The 19,285-nt window shown below is 39.6% G+C and overlaps 1 protein-coding gene across 1 annotated transcript in view; it reads left to right on the forward strand.

Moving 5' to 3' along the window:
• The window catches only part of LOC129729830 (uncharacterized), a 91,725-nt gene extending 72,500 nt beyond the window's left edge, over positions 1-19,225 (forward strand). The window contains exon 2 of the mRNA XM_055688669.1: positions 12,876-19,225. Coding sequence (XP_055544644.1) covers positions 12,876-17,374 — 4,499 coding nt within the window. The 3' untranslated portion in view covers positions 17,375-19,225. The remainder of the gene's footprint in view (positions 1-12,875) is intronic.
• Positions 19,226-19,285: the final 60 nt, after the last annotated feature.

Genomic DNA, 19,285 nt, shown 5'->3' on the forward strand with positions numbered 1-19,285 from the left:
CCTGTACACGAACATTCGATTCGCGGAATCACCTCTTTTGGATGATAGAAAATGATGATTGATTTTATTGAGTTACAATTTTGCTTAAATATTAACCTGTGTAATTCAGAGCGGAGAGGCTCTTCCCCTCCGATCTGAGTTAGCGCCTATCTAGAGGATATATTCTAACCTATAGTATTTACTACCCCTGTTTCATTTTCGAGTTGAATTTTAGTACTTATGATTATATGCCGCGAGCGCTATGGAGCGCGTGCATCGGAGCACGTGCGAGAGCGTACGGTATTTTGTTTGCGCGCTACTGTGAGTATTCGTGGGCGCGCAAGCTCTCGGTACCGCGCGCAACCGTGAGCGCCTAAGGGTAACCGTGAGTGACGCTGTGCCTCCGGCTTCTGTTTTGCTTATAGTTAAATCAAAAAGGTATACATGGTGTGGCATGTGTGGTAAGCTACCGATCGTTCGGTGGCCTCTAACCGGGACGCTTGGTTATTGATTTTAAACGACTCTTAATAAGGATGTTTTGTTCGGTTTGGTTCATGGTTGGTAACGAGGTTTTCTGCAAGTTACGTAAACTCTTCGGCAAGCTAATGCTCTAGTTTATGTTGAAACCGTTTTGTTTTACGTGCAAACTGCTTGATCTACTGTATTAAGTAAACTCGGTAGCAGGCTATTGTTCTAGATCACATTCTTCTTGAGTTTTACTAACGTGACGAAACATTGGGAAATTCGCGAGGTGTTGCGTCACACTTGCATGCAAACTCTATTGCGCACAAGTTATTTTCAACACGTTCATCGCTTTTTTTTCGCCTATGTTCATCCAGGATACACACCTCATTCAACTTCAATGAATGGTTCTTGTCGATGCTGTGCAGTTTTTTCTCTCAGGTGATGTATTTTGGCAATAGTGGATGGGTTGGTGGCATGTTTGTTTGGCTTAAGCTCATCCAGTTTTTTCATGTTCGACCGGTGGTTGCTGATTCTTGTCTTAAGATGCTGTGTAGTGAGTTCAACATAGCACGCATCGCAGTGCAGAAATAAACAACAGCAAACGTCAACGGTCGCTGACAGCTTCCACTGAGTGTCACACAGCATAACTTGTGCGCAATAGAGTTTGCATGCAAGTTACTGGTTACGGAAAAATGTTTAGTATGATTGAGAGTGCTACGAGTTCCGCTTCGTTAAAGTGTCTAGTTCTAATTTTTCATAATTTGAGAAGCTAAAATGTTATTTGATATCATGTTTAGCTTATGATATCATGTTAAGCTTTGTTTAATGTATTTTTGGATGTTCTTTCAGGTTGATAATTATCAGTTTCGACAAATAATGCTCTATATAATATATTATGTGCATAATTTATGTAATTATTTCTAAAAAATATTTTTTTTGGTCTTAATTCACTCGTAGAGCCTTGATAAAAAATATATATTATTCGAAACGTCGGTGTAAAAGACGAATATTGTTTTCTTTTCACATTTGAAAGACTGCGAAGCCGAAAGAAACTCCTTTGAGTAAACTAAAAGTTGATAAAAAGTATAGTAAAAACTAGAAACACTAAAACTTGATTACCTGTTTATAAAAAAGAACTGAGAAAATTGGCAAAAGATTAGCAAGGGCAGTTTTGCAAGTTATGCCAGAGTACTGAGAAGGTATGTTTTTTTCGGCGTAGAATTACGTCTTACGGGAACATAGGGGTGCAAATTGAAAAACCGAAAACATCGATAGCGTCACAAAAATTGTCCACTTTGAAATGCTTAATAGTCAGTCAGTTTCCAACGGAGTTCCTTCATTCTTCAGCTGTGCGACCACCAAAATTCTACCAGCTATGAACGAACGGCGAACGGACTTGCAGAGGAAATCGGTGGACCGCACTAGTGTTTGGAGATCACCTTTCACAATGCTAGAATTGGGATTTCCCGTCTGTGTGAGAAGCACCGTCATACAGGAATGTCTGTAGTATTGCTCAAGTATCCGGATTTGGCACGTTCGCTATCAGCCATTTGATGACCGCTAATAGTTAGTTCTGTATGTGCTGGTAGCATGTTATCACTTGTAATATGTGTTGATTGCTGTTTGAACTAGAATCATCTCGTGTCATCGGCAAATAACAATCTGCAATAACGATAAATTAAACAAACTTGACGTCATTATGGTGACCGGAAAGCAAATTTTGGCACCTTGAAATTGTTTAGTTATTATTAGTTTTTTTTCTACCACACATCAAAACGTTGCTAGTAGTGATAATAAGAGTTATTTTTGAAACAAATTTGTTTTCTCAAGCAGAATTCAGTCCATCCACGCTGTTTTACAACTTCAAATTATTTTTTTCGGGGCGCTAAGAAGTGTCATTGGTGTTGTCACAGTTGTGGCAGCTGGCGAGTCTGTTAATTCTGTGGATAAGCCGAATTACTATTTGCATATGACGCGGGATGATTGTACGAATTAAAATCTCTGCGTCTTGCGAAATCGGGAAATGACATAACTTAAAAAAAGACGGAGCATCAATCTAGAATAAACATTGCGAACACAAAGCGAGATTGTGATTGGTTTGCCGCTGTTTTTTTATTTGATTTGATCCATTAGTACTAGGGTGACAATGAATATCGAATTTTTGAATTTCGCTTAGAAGTAGTGCTCAAAAGTTTCGTCTTCTCGAAAAACAGCCTCCATGCAAAATTTCAGCTCAATCGGACTTTGAACACGTGCCTCAGGGTGGTCAAAGAAAGCTTCATGAAAAATATCGATGATAAAAAGCACAGGTAGAAGTTCATGAAATTGTCGATACCGCATTTTTTTTGGTGCCAAGTATGCATTAAAGGTCAAAATCTGGTCTTAACTCAAAACAATTTTTTTTTCGAAACAATCGACTTTCAGGGGCGTGTTCCGCTTGTCCGATTGAGCTGAAATTTTGAATTTTTTGAACTCTTTTCATGAAGAAAAAACTTTTGAGCCCTACTTCTAAGCGAAATTCGAAGGTCAAAATTTTCCTATCTATTCTATTGGCACGCAAATTTTCGAAGTTCCAGAAAGTCGATTTTTTCGAAAAAGAATAATTTTTAGTGATTACACTAGATCTTGATGTTTCATGCATTTTCAAGATATTTGGCATCAAAAAAATCACAAGGGTTGTATGAAAAGCCACGACCGCAAGTTTGACGTAGAACTACATAAGGTTGTTGCATTATTTTTTTTATGTTGCATTACTTGTATTGAATATGTTTAAAATTTTGTGCAAAAGAGGAGTTGAAGTGCTACCGAATTTTAGTTTGCACATGCATCACTGAACAGGAAAGAAACAAACACTAAACAACGCAAACAAGTTTCAACAGTCAACGTGCATGCAGATTAAAACAACATTTTACTTTTGATTCCAGCGTGAAGAGAGAAAATATTAAATCATCAATAATTTGTTTGTTGTTCTTATACGGACTGTTGTTCTTCAATTTCGTATCGGATGTAATATTGATTCCAAAACGTTTGTGTTTTGTCAAAATACGGCAACTTTTCATTAGAGGAAGTGTCGGCTAGTGTACCTACTACTGATGCTACTCGCTACTGCCCAAAGGCAGCTACTAGCGGCACTTCCAGCACCAGCTGGCCCCAATATTGCTGCTGATGCTATCTGCTGCCGCAGCTGCTGCTGTTAAGTAAGGATTATTGTAGTCACTGTCTAGAACTAATATTAGCAGTTTTGGCTGAATCAGGCTCTTAGGTACGTAGGCTAAATAGTACATACCGAATCACTAGGTCTATAATTCTGTTGACCGTGCTTGGGAAAGCAATCATATAACGACCAATCCAGTCAAAGGCTTGATTATGCGATAGCCTAATTTTTATGCAGATAACAAAAGCTGCCAATTACTGAAGAAAAAGGTGGTTCAGTACGTTCTGAGACATAGAGATGAAGTCAAATTTAGAACTGTTTCAGCATTTGGAGGTCTAAATTAATTTAAGAGAAAATATCAACTCTCTTATTTGGTAATTATTTCATCTTGAAAAGGACAATTTGCTGTTTAATTCACTATCGGATAAGATGCTGATCACATCTTTGCGTTATCACTGACAGTGCGGATAAGGTATTCTTTGTGATAGATAACACATTGAAAAGCTGTTTTAACATTTAAAGCTAAACGGCTCATGTATTTTGAACGCCAGCTTCCCAGAACGTTGGTGTGTTGTCAAAATGAGGTAACTTTTTATTGGATGCATTTACTAGTGCCCGCTATCGCACAGAGACAGCATTCCAATAGAGTAAGTGCCCCGCTGCATCAGCTGGCCCTGCTACTATTGATGCTGAGACCCGCTGCAACTGCTGCGCTATCCGTTGCCATGCCACAGCTGTGGCCGCTATCCGCTGCTCTGCTGCTGCTGCTGCTGCTGCTGCTAAGGGAAGACTGCTGTTGTCGCTGTCTAGAACTATTATGAGCGGCTTCGGCTGAAACAGGCTCTAATATAGGCCAAATAGCACATTTCAAATTACTAGGTCTATAATTCTGTCGACCGAGCTTGGGAAGCAATCATATAACGACCAATCAGAGGTCGAATTTTTCGTTTTGACAAGATTTGACCATTTTCAATAGTACAATAGTTTCAATAATAAAATTACAATTTTCCGCATTTGGGAAGAATCTTAGAAGATTTTCCAATCTATTGCTGCAAGAACGAATGAAATTCATCGAAAACCAATCGATTTATTAGCACTACGTCAAAATTTTTTTATATCGACAATTTAATTGAACTACTGCGGGTTTTTCAACGACGACATTTTTCGTGAAGCTTTGACCGCTTTAAGGCATGTGTTTCCAAAGTCCGATTGAGCTGAAATTTTGCATGTGGGTTTTTTTTTTGAGAAGACGAAACTTTCCAGCACTACTTCTAACGAAATTTGAAAATTCGATATTCATTGCCACCCTAGTACTTATGGATGCAGAGGATTACTCTAACTCAATCACATCAATTAAAATATTCGAAAGTCAAATTTTTATCATGCAACTTATTGCCGCTTGTTTATTATTGAAATGATTACCCAAGATGCCTGTCAAATCCCCGTTAAATGATCCAATTATACATAAGAGTTACAGCGATTAAAAGTATTTGTCAAAGTCGAGTAAGGACGTCTTATTCGAGCATCTATGAATTCAAGTCCGCGTACCTTCTGGTAATATATCTAAAGTAGAGTATTAAAGTATTAAAAACCTATTGAAACAACTCATTAGCAGAATAATTAAACAGGAGTCAGGACCCAACCAACAACCTTGCCATAATTGACTACTTTACCACTAAACATGACACACCAGCGAATCACCCTTGGCCTTTGCTAGCTAGTAACCTACACGAGGCCCAACGATGATGCACTGCGTGGGTGTTTGTGCTGGGTGTCTGCATTCCTCTCCAACTTTCCATTGGTCGAATGGGACTGGAAAATCAAATCCCTATGATGGTTGGCCAGTCCCGAGCGGGTAGGCTTCGACTGTTCGGAACAGGGAAAAAAATCCGTTTTCTCCACGACAGCAACAACGAGAGTATCCGCAGCAGGACAAAGGCTCTCTTTTATTCCCACTGGTTCAGTGGCGGGTAATGGAAAAAAAATCCCCTCGCCAAACGGGAACATGACAGGGAATAAGAAAAAAAAAATCGCAGAGATGTGGAAAAGGGGCGGATTTTTTTCGTTTGTTTGAGGAAGGTTTTTTTTCTCTCTATTTTGTGTTGATTCAAAAAAAGTGAATCCACTCACACACAACAGAAGGATGGGTTATCGGCCCGCTCAGTGTCATATGAGAAGCAGGAGGAAAAACTGGGGGAAACGTGATTGGCGCGGTTGGGCTTGCTACTGACTGTGCATCGGAAATGAGTTTTTTTATGGGTGCGGAAAACAGGCGTGTTATGTTGGTTAGGGCTCTGCAGAGACCGTACATTATATTTAACAACATTTTATTGGCCGGGAGTGGTCACCTGTTTGGAGATTTCAACGGATTCCGGTTTCGATTCATCATTTATAAGTTCTCTTTTGACAAAGATGTAATCTTATACAGACAAGAATTACAAGAAACATAATTACGATGTTGAGGTCGTTAGCTAGTCTCTATTCATCAGTCGTCAAGAAAAGCACTCCACAAAAAAAGCTAAGCGAGAAAAGCCAAATTGAATTTTAAAAATTGTACGCAGCAAAAATGCGAAACAGCAAACAGGTCCAAGAGCCAAACGTAAACTTTGCACAAATTGCAGACGAATCAACATCGTTCTGTTGCTAGCTGCAAAGTATTCTGTAGAAGGAAAAAAATACAAGAATTTTGCTGCGAATGCGGAAAGGCGAGAGCGGGAAAGAAATCCGAAATAAAACTGTAGCGGAAAGCTGTTCTTTTGGAAAATAATTCGGCTAGTGAAAAGGCTCTTAATCGACAAAATTTTAAATTATTTTTCGTTTTCTTTTCGTCGGTTCTGGCACTCTTCGTGCCTTGTGAAAGCGTAAGATGAAATGGAAATCATTTACAGTAGATTGATTTGTGAACGAATTTCTTAACCTCGATGTGATTCAACAAGAGTGGACAGTCATTGAACCTGTACGAAACGTACTCCAGATGGTCTAGTTTACCGTTCTGCTGCCCACCGAAGTTTGCTTTCAGGCGAAATGATTCGCTTAGTTTTGACTCGGTACTGCTGAGAAGGGGGAGCTGTTAGAACGGCTGCTGGATTATGAGCGTAACTAAACATTTCATCAGGAGCAAAAATAAAATCCTTTTCATTTCTTTTCTGGCATGTACTTGCCTGTACGTACAGGATGATGTGGCTTCAAATTATGTAGAAATGTACCACTTGTATCTCGTGAAATGATTTTCACTTTCCACAAGCTAAGTAAAGAACGTAAAGGTTTAAGTTGATAAGACGATTTGCAACTTTACAAGTTGCTGAGATTTGATATGATTGTTTGTACAAATAGTAATCATCCAAAACAAACTCTCGAAGTCTGGGGTGCCACATTTCCTTCATACCAAAAAAATATAATAATTTACGCAGACAACATGAAGCTCTTCTTGGAAATCAGCATTTGCAGTGACACAGAAGAATTCCAGGAAGTTAATTTATTCTGTACTTAATGCAACAAAAGCCTAGTTAATCTCAACAAAAAAAAAAAAAAAAAAAAAAACGTTTTCTCAGGGAACGCATTATCTATTTCCGAATCTTGTGCTTTTGAAAATAATAAGTGGTGGCTCGATATCGGCTGTTTGTGGCTTCAATAACGTTTCACTCTAATGCAAACAGTATGCTGCGCTTTGTTAAGCGGTTCCGTCTCAATTTTCGAGACCCGTACTCTATCAAAGACCGATCGTGTTGTAACCTCATATAGAAACCTTATGCTGCCGCACACGAAGAATATGTGAAATCTGTTCAAAAACAATTACTTTTTTACGCGCTCCGCAACTTGAATCGAACTGCATTTCCTCTGCCATCGTATGAAGCACGTTGCACGCGTATTGTTCTGCAGACACTCAAGAAACGCCGCGAATTTGGAATGCTATTCTTCGTCAATGACATTATTTTAAATATATACGAAGTAGTACTATCACGAGTCAGCTTTTACACACCCTCATGCATGCTTGTCTTTTCTCCTCAGTAAACCTCTAAAGTGCAGGAGAACATCTTGCACTGCGGAGACAACTGCCGTCACACTAAAGAGCAAATCAATACGCTCATGCTAGAAGAGAGCGACAAACGATTTTTATCTGTTGAGCTACCTGAACGCACTGCGGTGAAATCTGAAATCTCTCTCTTGCGAGACAATGAACTATGGTGTACTTTCTCACACGTGTGGACATCACGCACAATAATTACACTGCAGAGCTATCTGCGGTGCGTTTCACAGTTGATTTTTTGAGCATGGCAGAAGAGGAAGAGATTGGGAGAAAAAAAATAGACTGCGTTGCTCGTGCCGCTCGTGCTGGTCGAATTTACTCTGGTGGAATTCGTTCGTAGCTACACGAGGATTACATTTTTGCCCGGTAGGATTTTTTTCACCTTCCGGACTACTCGCCAGTGGACACTGTTGTGCACTTCTGCGTTTTCTCTGTAGAGTGATTCACCCCTCGTGTTTCTATCAGATGTGGGGTGAGCTGGAAGTGTGTTTGTCTCTCTGTAAGCTGGTTGAGACACTTTGGAATGAGAAAGAAGCAGTGTGGTGAAAGCATTTGCTACACGCAGGCACATACTAGAAGGGAAGTGCGCGGTGAATTTTTTTCTCCTCTCTTTTCACATACTGAGGAGAATTACAAGCATGCCCTCATGTCTTATTATAACAAGGAAATTTTTTTCCAAAAGTGTAGAGCAAATTATGTAAAAATTTGTCTCATAAATTACATGATGCCTTGTAAATTATCAAATGTGCACTTTTATGTTTGTTACAAGTGATGAAAAATCTTAACCACTTAAGGGGGGATCCCACTCTGGAAGGTTGAAAAATAATGAATCTTCGTGATTTTTTTCGAATGTTTAGAGTAAAGTGAAGTGTTCGGTATTTTGACTATTCATTAAGGTATTTTAATAGGTGTACTAGCTGACCCGGCAAACTTCGTCTCGCCTATTTTAGTGTTCAATTTAATAATTTTAAACATTTCAAATTTATTGATTCCTTGCGATTTGTTTATAACATTTGAAATGATTGGTTTTGTCGGAATGGCAACATCCTGGACTTTTGGCTTTTGTACATCACCTCTATTCCGGAAATATATTGAATGCATTTCAGTTACTTTCGTTGTTTTTTAGAAACTGAAAGTGGTCATCTTCGAATTCAAAAGGGTGTCGAAGGTCAATGCTTGGCTTCTATACATCATTTCGAATACGGAAATATCCATATGTAGTAGTGTTCGGTTATTTTCGGCTGTTTCCCAGAAGATGCCATTTTACAATTTAAACTGGTGTCTGAGGTTAATTTTTAGCTCCTTGCATCATTCTGGATCCGGTGATACACATATTGGGTGGAATTTGGTCACTTCAGGCTATTTTTCAGAAACCGTATGTCGCCATCTTTGATTTTAAAATGGTATTTGGAGACAATTTCTGACCCCTGAGCGTTATTCTGGTTACAGAAACACTCATATTGGGTGGTATTTTGTCATTTTGACTGTTTTCCAGACACCGGAAGTTGCCATTTCACAATTCAAAATGTTGTCTGAGGTCGATTTGTGGCTTCAGTGCATCATAACAATTCCAGAAATACCTCTATTGAGTGGTATTTGATCATTTGTCGCTGTTTTCCAGAAACCGGAAGTCGCCATCTTGGATTTCAAAATGGCATTTTTTGGCCTCTGAGCGTCATTCTGGTTAAAGAAACACTCATATTGGGTGGTATTTGGTCATTTTCGGCTGTTTTCCAGACACCGGAAGTCGCCATCTTACAATTCAAAATGTTGTCTGAGGTCGATTTGTGGCTTCAGTGCGTCATATCAATACCGGAAATACCCATATTGGGTGGTATGTGGTCATTTGCCGCTGTTTTTCGGAAACCGGAAGTCCGGAACGGAATTTGCCGCTGTTTTTCGGAAACCGGAAGTTAGATTTCGAAATGGTATTTGGAGATATGCCAGAAGAAGGAAGGATGTCGAAAAATCATGGACATGTTTGTTACTCTAAAAACATTCACTTGCCAAATTTGGTTATATTTGCTTGATTGGATCTCGAGCTGTGCGAAATTTGAGTTTCATTTGTATGGGACTCATCCCTTATAAAAAAGAGGAGGGGTGTCAAACCATTATGTATATATTTGTTACCCCTAAAAACATTCACCCGCCAAATTTGGCTCCATTTAGTTGGTTAGTTCTCGAGATAAGCAGAAATTTGTGTTTCATTTGTATGGAACCCCTCCCTCACAGAAGACGTTATATCGAGTTACGTTATATCGAAGCAAAAAAAACTTTTTTTTAATTTATGCAACAATGTTAATGGTTACTCAAATATGCGCGAAAACCCATTTTCCATCACCTATCAGTATTTTGAAACCTTTCTTATGCGCATTTAGAAATATTTTCAGTAGCAAAAAACATTTTTTTTCAAATGATACACAGGTTACTCAAAGATGCGTGACAACCTATTTCCCATCACCTATCAGTGATTTTGAACCTTTCTTTTGCCCATTTAGGGAGAATTTCAACAAGCAAAACAATTTTTTTTTTCTAATTGATGCAAGACTGTGAATTGTTACTGAAGGATGCGTGAAAACCTATTTTCCATCACCTATTAGTATTTTTAAACCTTTTCTATGCTATTTAGGACAATTTTCGCATTAGTTTCATAAATTTTAAAACTCACTACAAACATTTTTTTGAAGCAATTTATACCCCGAAAACAGTTGTTTTATCATTTATTTTCAATTTCAATACATTTTCAAAGTTACGTTATATCGAGGTAAAAGTTACGTATATATTATATCGAGTTACGTTATATCGAGGTTGCCTTATATCGAGGTATGACTGTATAGATTTTGCATGTCGAGATAGGAAAACAGAAAGAGAGACAAAAAGAGAGAGAGAGACAGAAAGAGAACGAGAGAGAAAGAGAAATAAGGAGAGAGAAAGAGAGAAAGAAAGAGAGACAAAGAGAAAGAGAGAGAGAAAAAGAGAGCAAAAGAGAGAGAGAAAGAGAGCAAAAGAGAGAGAAAAAGAGAGCAAAAGAGAGAAGAAAGAGAGAAAAAGAGAGCAAAAGAGAGAAAGAGAGAGAAAAAGAGAGAAAGAAAAAGAGAGAGAAAAAAAAAGAGAGAGAGAGAAAAAAAAAAGAGAGAAAAAAAGAGAGCGAAAAAGAGAGAGAGAGAAAGAGAGAGAGAGAGAGAAAAAGAGAAAGAGAAAAAGAGAGAGAGAAAAAAGAGAAAAAGAGAGAAATTGAGAGAGAAAGATAAAGAAAGAGAGAGAGAGAGGGAGAAAGAGAGAAAAAAAGAAAGAGAGAAAGAAAAATACAAATAGAGAAAGAAAAAGAGAGAAAGAGAGAGAAAAAGAGAGAAAGAGAGAGAGAAAAAAGAAAGAAAGGGAGAGAGAAAGAGAAAGAGGGAGAGAGAGAAAGACAGAGAGAGAAAGAGAGAGAAAGACAGAGAAAGAGAGAGAGGGAATGATTAAAACCTAGTTTTGGGAAAAAGAAAGAAACTAACAGGGAGATGAAAAATGATTCGTTTTCTTGTTATTATTTTCTGAAGCAAAAATTTTTCCACATTTATGATTCTCAACATATCTAGTAACGCGATTCAATAGGACTACTAAGCAGGTAGCAGCAAGCTTAGGTACTCAACTATTAATGTATGTTTATGACGATTTTTCTAAAATATTCGATATCAGTGTTACTTTTTGTAAAAATTACCATCGCTACCAAGCACGCCGTGGCCAAAACGGACCAATATGCTCTGAAGCAGATGATTAGTATGCCACTAGCGGAAATTAGCACGCGAAGTGAGAAGCGTGAAGTCCTAGAATTAAAATCAAAAGCAATGGAACATGCCCTAAGTTTTCAAGCAATCTTCTGCAAGCGCTTCATAGTACATTCTAACCCAATTTTAATTGTAATCGTTTTTAGGTAAAAGTTGGCGAAGTTAGTGAAATAAATTGAAATGTGCATAATATTATAAGTCCTAAAGGTGTGAAAGTTAGAAGGACGTACGACGAATTATAATTGGCGATATTTGGTAGGAGGAAGTAGGCTCGGTAGAGTAGAGTCGACAACGTGTAAAAGGAAGGGTAAAATCACATTACAAACAAGCATGGATAAAACAATAATAATAAGCATGCCACTTATCAATAGCGGTATTGCTGATAGTAGTAGAGCCGGATACAACAGACACACGGGAATATCTCACAATAGATAAACGATCGCAGTGAGGAAGTCCATACAGGAAAAAAAAGAGGAACTACAGTCAGGTTTTTTTACGCGGGGGATACGTATCTCGTAAAAAAAAACGCGTAAAAAAACCGCGTTAATTCAAAAGTCCGCGTAAAAAAACCGCGCTAATTCAAAAATCCGCGTAAAAAAAACGCGTTAATTCAAAAATCCGCGTAAAAAAACACGTTTTTTTTGAATCCGCGTAAAGTAGTCCAGCAAGAAGGGCTTTAGAAAAAACCCTAGACGCTCTAGAACCAGTATTTGGAATTGTCCTCTTTGCCGGTTATTCCGGATCTTTCGGTGGGCGGAGAGTATTTTTTGGATTAAGTCTTTTACTAGATAAACATTTAAACGTTTCTGGTTCCAACCCACGTTAATTAGGAAATTCGAGAAATTTTTTTTGAATTAGCGTGGTATCGCGTAAAAAAACGCGTTAATTCAAAAATCCGCGTAAAAAAAAACGCGTTAATTCAAAAATCCGCGTAAAAAAAACCGCGTTAATTCAAAAATCCGCGTAAAAAAACCTCGTAAAAAAGTCGCGTAAAAAACCTGACTGTATTTGCAAGTCAGTTAACCATAAAGGATTATATAAAATTCATGAATAATTACATGTTGGTCACAACCAATTCTACAGTTTTTTCAAGTACTTTCGTCATTATTATACACTTTTTCATATGAGAACTGTAGAAAGGCTGGGTATATAAATATGAGAAAAACGAAGAAATTCATCATTTAAAACCACATGTGAGTATTTTGGTGAATTAATGGCATACATCATCTTACCCAAATGGGGCGTTTTGTAAGGTCCCTACGTATAATCAAGTTATTATTTTCTGCATTCAAGTGATGCGTAGCTGATTTTCCAATCGATTGTCGAAGAACGAAAGAAATTCATTGAAAGCTAACCGAGTGATGAGCATTTAAAGTTTTCATTTTACGTTCTTGTAGCGAAACTTTCTCGGAGACGTAGTTCTACGTTAAAAAAAAGGCGAGCGAACTAATACCTGATTCCTTTTTTTTGTTTCTTCCAGGAATATTTCTGCACATTTGGAAAAGCCCTCCACATTACGACATCTACAAGTTGCTAATAGACAAGCTGCAGCTACTAGCCTATTTGCAGGCAATCGCCAGCGAATTGAAAAAGGTTCTTGCGCTTCCGTGCTACCCTGAAGCACTGTTTCCGTCTAACGCTTCACCCTCCAAGCCGCTTTCCCGGATCCTATGGACCCCAGAGCTGAACCAAGAGTTGATGTTTTGCTACTACGTGGTTACTTTGGGTGGAAAGAATACAACCGGTTACCGTGCTCGACTGCACGATGTTTGGTGCGTCCGGCAGCCAGCGTACGATCATCTAACGGTACAAAATCTGCTCCATCAGTTGCAGCGAATTCGGCGGGAATATCTGCTATCGGATGACGCTTGTCGCGGGCTCTACTTGAAAGCTCGTGAGTATCGGTTCGATTATCACTGCTCGCAGACAAGGCCGCTGAAGGTGTCCGATCGGAATCGAAAGGTGTTTCGGAAGCTTGCTAAGAATTACAGTAGAATGAAGGAATTGCACACGATCAATCGGGCGCTGCGCTATGTGGACTCCGTCGTTGACATGAAATTTAACGCTGGCAGGGGAGTTGATGTTTTAGCTATGAAACGAGTCGTGCAGGTGTTGGAGGAAACTGTGAGGAACTGTAAAGATACCCCCCATGTTGGGAAGCATTTCGTTAGCATACTGAATATCATTACCCCAAGATATCTTCTGACGGATACAAAAATTCGTCACTATCTGTCACACAGTCGGGGAGATTTCTCCTCCTTGCTGGAGGCTGCTGGAGGGGAAATGGACTACGCAGAGCTGCACCGTAATCTTAGGATATTAAGAAATCTCTTGTTGTACGTTCGTAATTTAAATTACATTTTAACCATGAAAGCGCTAATGAATCGCTTGTATGACTGTAAATGCTTGGAGGAAATTAAATCGTACTATGCTTACATTCTTCGTCATAATTCGAGCGAATTTGTTAAGGATCTAGAATTTGCACCGTTTCTTTTGCTTGAGATTAAGACCATTCTTGATACAATATTGGAGCAACAAAAAATGTGCGGTTTGAAGATAAGCGATCATATCAAAAAGGTGAAAACACGTCTACACGAAGAGATTGATGGTTACAAAATGCTGCACCAACAGTTTTGTAACACGGTTCTGATGGCCGATAGCATAATAGCCAAGTTAAAATCAAACAACAATTTCGAGAAAATTCGTCATCTGCTTAGGTCTCACCTGCGAGCGGTTCAGTTAAGTCAACAAGTGGACAGTGTGTTACTAACTAATCTTAAGTCAAATTTTGTGGCTTTTCTCCATGAAGATTTGGGTTCGATTGGTGACGAAAAATTGCAATCCAGGTTGACTCTTCTAGTGTGTAGAATTTTGTACGCTCTTGAAAACCACTCAATTCGCCACCAAATTTCCGAGTTTGATCTTTCGCTTCAAATTCGAACTGACACGTCGCCGGATCTGGATGATGATTGGGTTTCTACGAAACCGAAGAACATGAATGCAACAAAACACCGAGCCAAACGAAACGACCTCCAAGAACGTCAGAAGCTTGTGGAGGAAAAGATTCAACAGCTGCAAAGTCTTTTCCTCGATACGAATATGAACATTCGGACGTTCGATCGCATCGAAGGGATTGCCTTCGAAATGGCCATGCTGGAAGCAACCTGGGCGTTGTCTGCCAAGCTCCTGAACAATGCGGAAAGCCTATCGAACCATGTCCCCGTGTTAACCGGACGAAACCTACGCAACTACCTGACTCACGGTAGTGTCGTGTACGAGGTCCTCATACCGAACATCGGCCCGAAAACGATAGTTCAGAACGCACTCAGTATAATTAAACTATCGAAAAATATAATTTCGGAAATTTATGAACGACGAACGTGGAATTTTAATGACCGACTGGAATGTATTCGGCAGCAGCGTGACGTTCTGGATGGGTTTCGCCTTCAAAGTTGCGATGAGATACGCGACACCATAACGAAGAGTCAGTACCTGATCGGAAGGGATCACCGGGGCTTTGGGATCATTGATCAGTTGGTACGGACGCAGAGTTGTCTGCTGTTGGGGCATTTGCTCGATCTGGAGAACACCGATGAACTGTTGAAGATTCTGTCCTACCTGATGGAAGATATTAGGGTCGCTTCGTGGGAGGTGAAATTTCATGATATTCTAACGGATTTCGGTTCGAGAGTTCGGTTCTGCTTTGAGCTAGCGTTGCTTAGCAACGAAGAGGATGTGGTATTGAAGGTCGTCTCGGACTTCGGGTACAATCAGATCGACTCAAGCTCGATGATCTTCGGATTTGATCAGTTGTTTACCAGTTTTTTGGAAAATCGTCCTGATTATGATGTTAATACGGAGGCGAACGCTGAAATCTTACAGTGCGCTGTTATGTCCGGGAATGTGGAGCTGCTGAATTTACTGCTTGATCAGTGTGACGATCTCAACCAGCGGGATGCGTTGAATCTTACCCCGCTGGATGTTGCCTGCAAGCTGAGTAACCTGGAGATGATCAAAACTCTGACTAATGCCGGAGCGAGGTGGTACACAAACGACCACAGCCAGTACGGGTGGCTTTTCCTGAACAATGATCATGAAGCGATTATTTTTCTTAAAAATAATGATCTTTTAAGCGAGAAAATTGCGAAAAGTTGTATTGAACTCTTTCTACGATTCTGCGACGATGATAAGGAGGAAATTGTTGAGTTCATGTTGAACTACGTGGATTATTCGGGGCTTTATCCGGTGGCTGCCTGCTACAGGCGGATGCAGGTGTTAAGTTTTATGCTTGCGAATGATTCGAACGTCGTGGTTAATGTGAATCGGAAAGATTGCGATGGTTTTAGTGCTCTGCATATTTCCAGTAGAAAGGGATATCGGAATGTTGTTCAATTTTTGCTGGCTAACCATGGAAATCCCAACATCTTGGACACTGAAGGAAATACATCACTTCATTTGGCTGTTGAAAATCGGGATGCTGGACTAGTCAGGCTGCTGTTGAGATACGGCGCGAAAGTTGATGTCGTGAACCAGCAAGGAAAGACTCCACTGGATTTGGCTGTGTCGAAGGGAAATTTACGGATCATAAAATCTTTGTTGAACCGTCGTCAACCCAATCAGATAGTTTTACTCCCGGAATCAATTCATTCCTTGGACATTCTCTGCTTGTTAAAAAGTGCGAATGTACAGTACAATGTAGAACAACCTGGAGAAAATGTCTTTTGTGATTCGCTAACGCCTCTGCATAGCACAACAAATGAACAAAGAATGCGTATCCTATTTTGTTTTCTAGATGTGGACATTCAAACACCTAGATTTTTGGATACTCCTCTGCATTCAGCGTGCTTGTCAAACTCACTGACCGCAGTTCGTGCTTTGCTTAAGCACGATGCTAATCCTAACCTCTACAACTCCAACAATTTTTCACCGCTCCATCTGGCCGTAATGAATCAGCACTTAGGCATCGTACAAACTCTTCTTGCTTGTGCACGGCCACCTCCGGAGGAACTTCTAAACTCAGCCCTTCTGATAGCCGTTGGTAAGGCGAATCTTCCAATGATGGATTTGTTGTTGGAACACGGAGCAGACATCTCTCTGTTGCGATTAATAGCAAAACAACCGCAGAAAAATTTACTCCACACAGCTGCCCGAGAGGGCTTCATTCGCATTCTACAGTACCTCCTGCAGGAAGGAATCTGCGATTCCAACGACGAAGACTCAACCGGATCAACACCGATCTTCCAAGCCATTATCAGTGCAAATACTGCAGCAATCGACACGCTTCTACAGTTCGGAGCTGACGTGAGTCACACCAACAAATACGGCCGAAACGTGATCTCGACGGCGACGATGTTCGATCATCTGGACATCGTGAAGTACTTCGTGAATAACTTCCCGGAAATCGTAAGCTACGTTCTATCGCCTCAGGTGGGCCAAAACACGTCGCTCCACATAGCCGCGCTGAAGGAATCCGAACCCATGGTTAGCTACTTCATCAAATTGCACCAAGATAATGGCTTCCACCTGAACGGCCAAAATCAGGAAGGATTCACCGCCATCCACATATGCGCCCAAACTGGAAACGAGCGAATTTTCTGGCTACTGTTGAAGCACGGAGCGAACCCCGCAATTCCACTGACCAACGGTCAGTCCATCCTGCATACAGCCGCTTCCAACAATCATCTGAACATCGTACGAATTGGTCTGGCCCGCTCACTGATCGACGTGAACGCGTTGGACTGTAGTCGGCGCTCGATTCTACACTACGCTGTATTCTCGAAAAACGCCGCTGTCATCCGGGAGATTCTGAGAATACGTGAGCTGCAAACGAATCGCTCGGATTGTAACGGTGATACGGCGCTGCACCTGGCAGCCGAAAATCAATACATTGACATTTTCAATCTGCTACAGAAGCGGGTTGACAATGAGTTGCGGAACCGCAACCGGAAGCGGGCTATCGATGTTCTGCTGAGAAAGTAGAATTGCTACTACCATACAATAGAGAATTGTAAATAATCACTAATTTAAAAACAAAAAACTTTATGAAATTGTGTCATACGTGTGACTCTGTGTACATTCTTAGGAAATGATGTAATTATAGACTAGATATTTTCCACACTGACGGCTCGCACGATTGGAAATGGATGAATGTTGCTTATTTTTGGATATTTATTTAAAGATTCATTTCAATTTTTAAGTTATCATAAATGTAAATAAGTAGGATTATTTTTTCTCACTTTCAGTGCAATCGTAATTTAGTTAGCAACCTAGAACAGAGTATTATTTCGTGTGTTCCATTCAACCCCAGTTGAATCCCAAACGGAGCCTGTCAACCAATTAACTATCATGTAATGGCAATAGAAAGTATGTCAATCCTAACACAAAGTAATCCGTACTGTAAACGTAACATTAAACGTGTTTTAAACTAACCCTAAGCCATAAGAGAGCACACTGCAAGTAAACTGTTACGGACTTCGATGATTCAAATTCAAATCCCCCTGCAACCGGAACCGGATTAACGGATCGAATTCCTATCCCCGATGTTCCAACTATTACTGTTCCTTCGAAACCGTCGGAAGGAGCGACATTTGCCACTCGATAAGGCGCAATAGTTCATAAGACAAACAATAGATATTGCGGTATGAGTACAGCCACCCCGCTCGTACCCATACCGTAATAAACCGGATCAATTATCAACCAACCAACAAACAGTAAACCAGAGCGTAAAGCGTATTATAAACAGGCGTACACAAACTGATTGGAAAATCGTGCAACATTTTCTGTTTCCTAGAAGTTTTGTTCTAAAAATTTCACAATATAACCATAACTGTCTGCATCCCCGTGATGCGGGCAACAATCGAATACAGCGCAGTCAAACTACACATAAGTTCTCGTAAAACTGCATTTTTCTGTTACTCAAACTGCAATAACCGAATATATATGATTAATGGAATTATATATACCAACAATACAAACACATAACTCAAAACAAAATATTGAATGGCAAATGTCGCAAGTAACTGACCGCATTCAAATTACGAAAAAATCGCAATACGCTAACCGAATTGATGGAAAATCGTATCCTAAACAAAAAGAGAAAATGGTGAAGGTTCACAAGAGTAAACACTATATTAAATTTATCTGTTCTAGTCAATCAGAAAGATCAGTCACAATATGTAATTGCATATCTACCAGGTTGCTCTACCTAATTCAAACTAAATCGAGCAAACATTTTAACTAATACCGACGTCGAAATTCGAATGTATTACTCTATTGAACCAGTTCAGCAAATCAACAAGGTTATCCATTCGAAAAAAAGACATACACATAGAACTATGAGAAAAATCGCAATCATTATATAACGGTATAGAAGAAGTATCAAAGGTATAAGAGAAAAAAGAGTATTACAACCTATACAATTCCTACTAAAAAAAGGTACTCTAAACTATGGGACTTCCTTGGAAGTCACCCTAAAAAACCCCTGAACTCAAATTCCCATACTTGTTATAAGCTTTTTCGTTACCAGAACTACATACTGAATGTTTGCCCTTTCTTCCCTTTTGAGTTAAATTGCAAAAAAAAAATCAACTCACCACTCTGATGATGATGATGATGCTGGCCAAATCAAAAACGAGGAGAGCTGAAAAAACTCATGGATAAAATTAATGAAAATCAAAGTGAATCTACTAGGCACAAAAGAAGCATACCTACACTAGCGAGTCCTGGCCTGGTGGGGCACCAAAAAGCGCGGCCGAAAAGTTCGATCCATTTTGAAGCATATAAGTGAATAAAGATTTTAAGTTTCATTCATACAGTGAGTATTATAACAAACTGCGTTATTGATTTATTTGTCCGTCGGTATCACTGTCCCTTTTCGTGTAAGAGTTTTCT

The sequence above is a fragment of the Wyeomyia smithii genome, chromosome 3 (assembly GCF_029784165.1).
Source record: "Wyeomyia smithii strain HCP4-BCI-WySm-NY-G18 chromosome 3, ASM2978416v1, whole genome shotgun sequence".
Lineage (NCBI taxonomy): Eukaryota > Metazoa > Arthropoda > Insecta > Diptera > Culicidae > Wyeomyia > Wyeomyia smithii.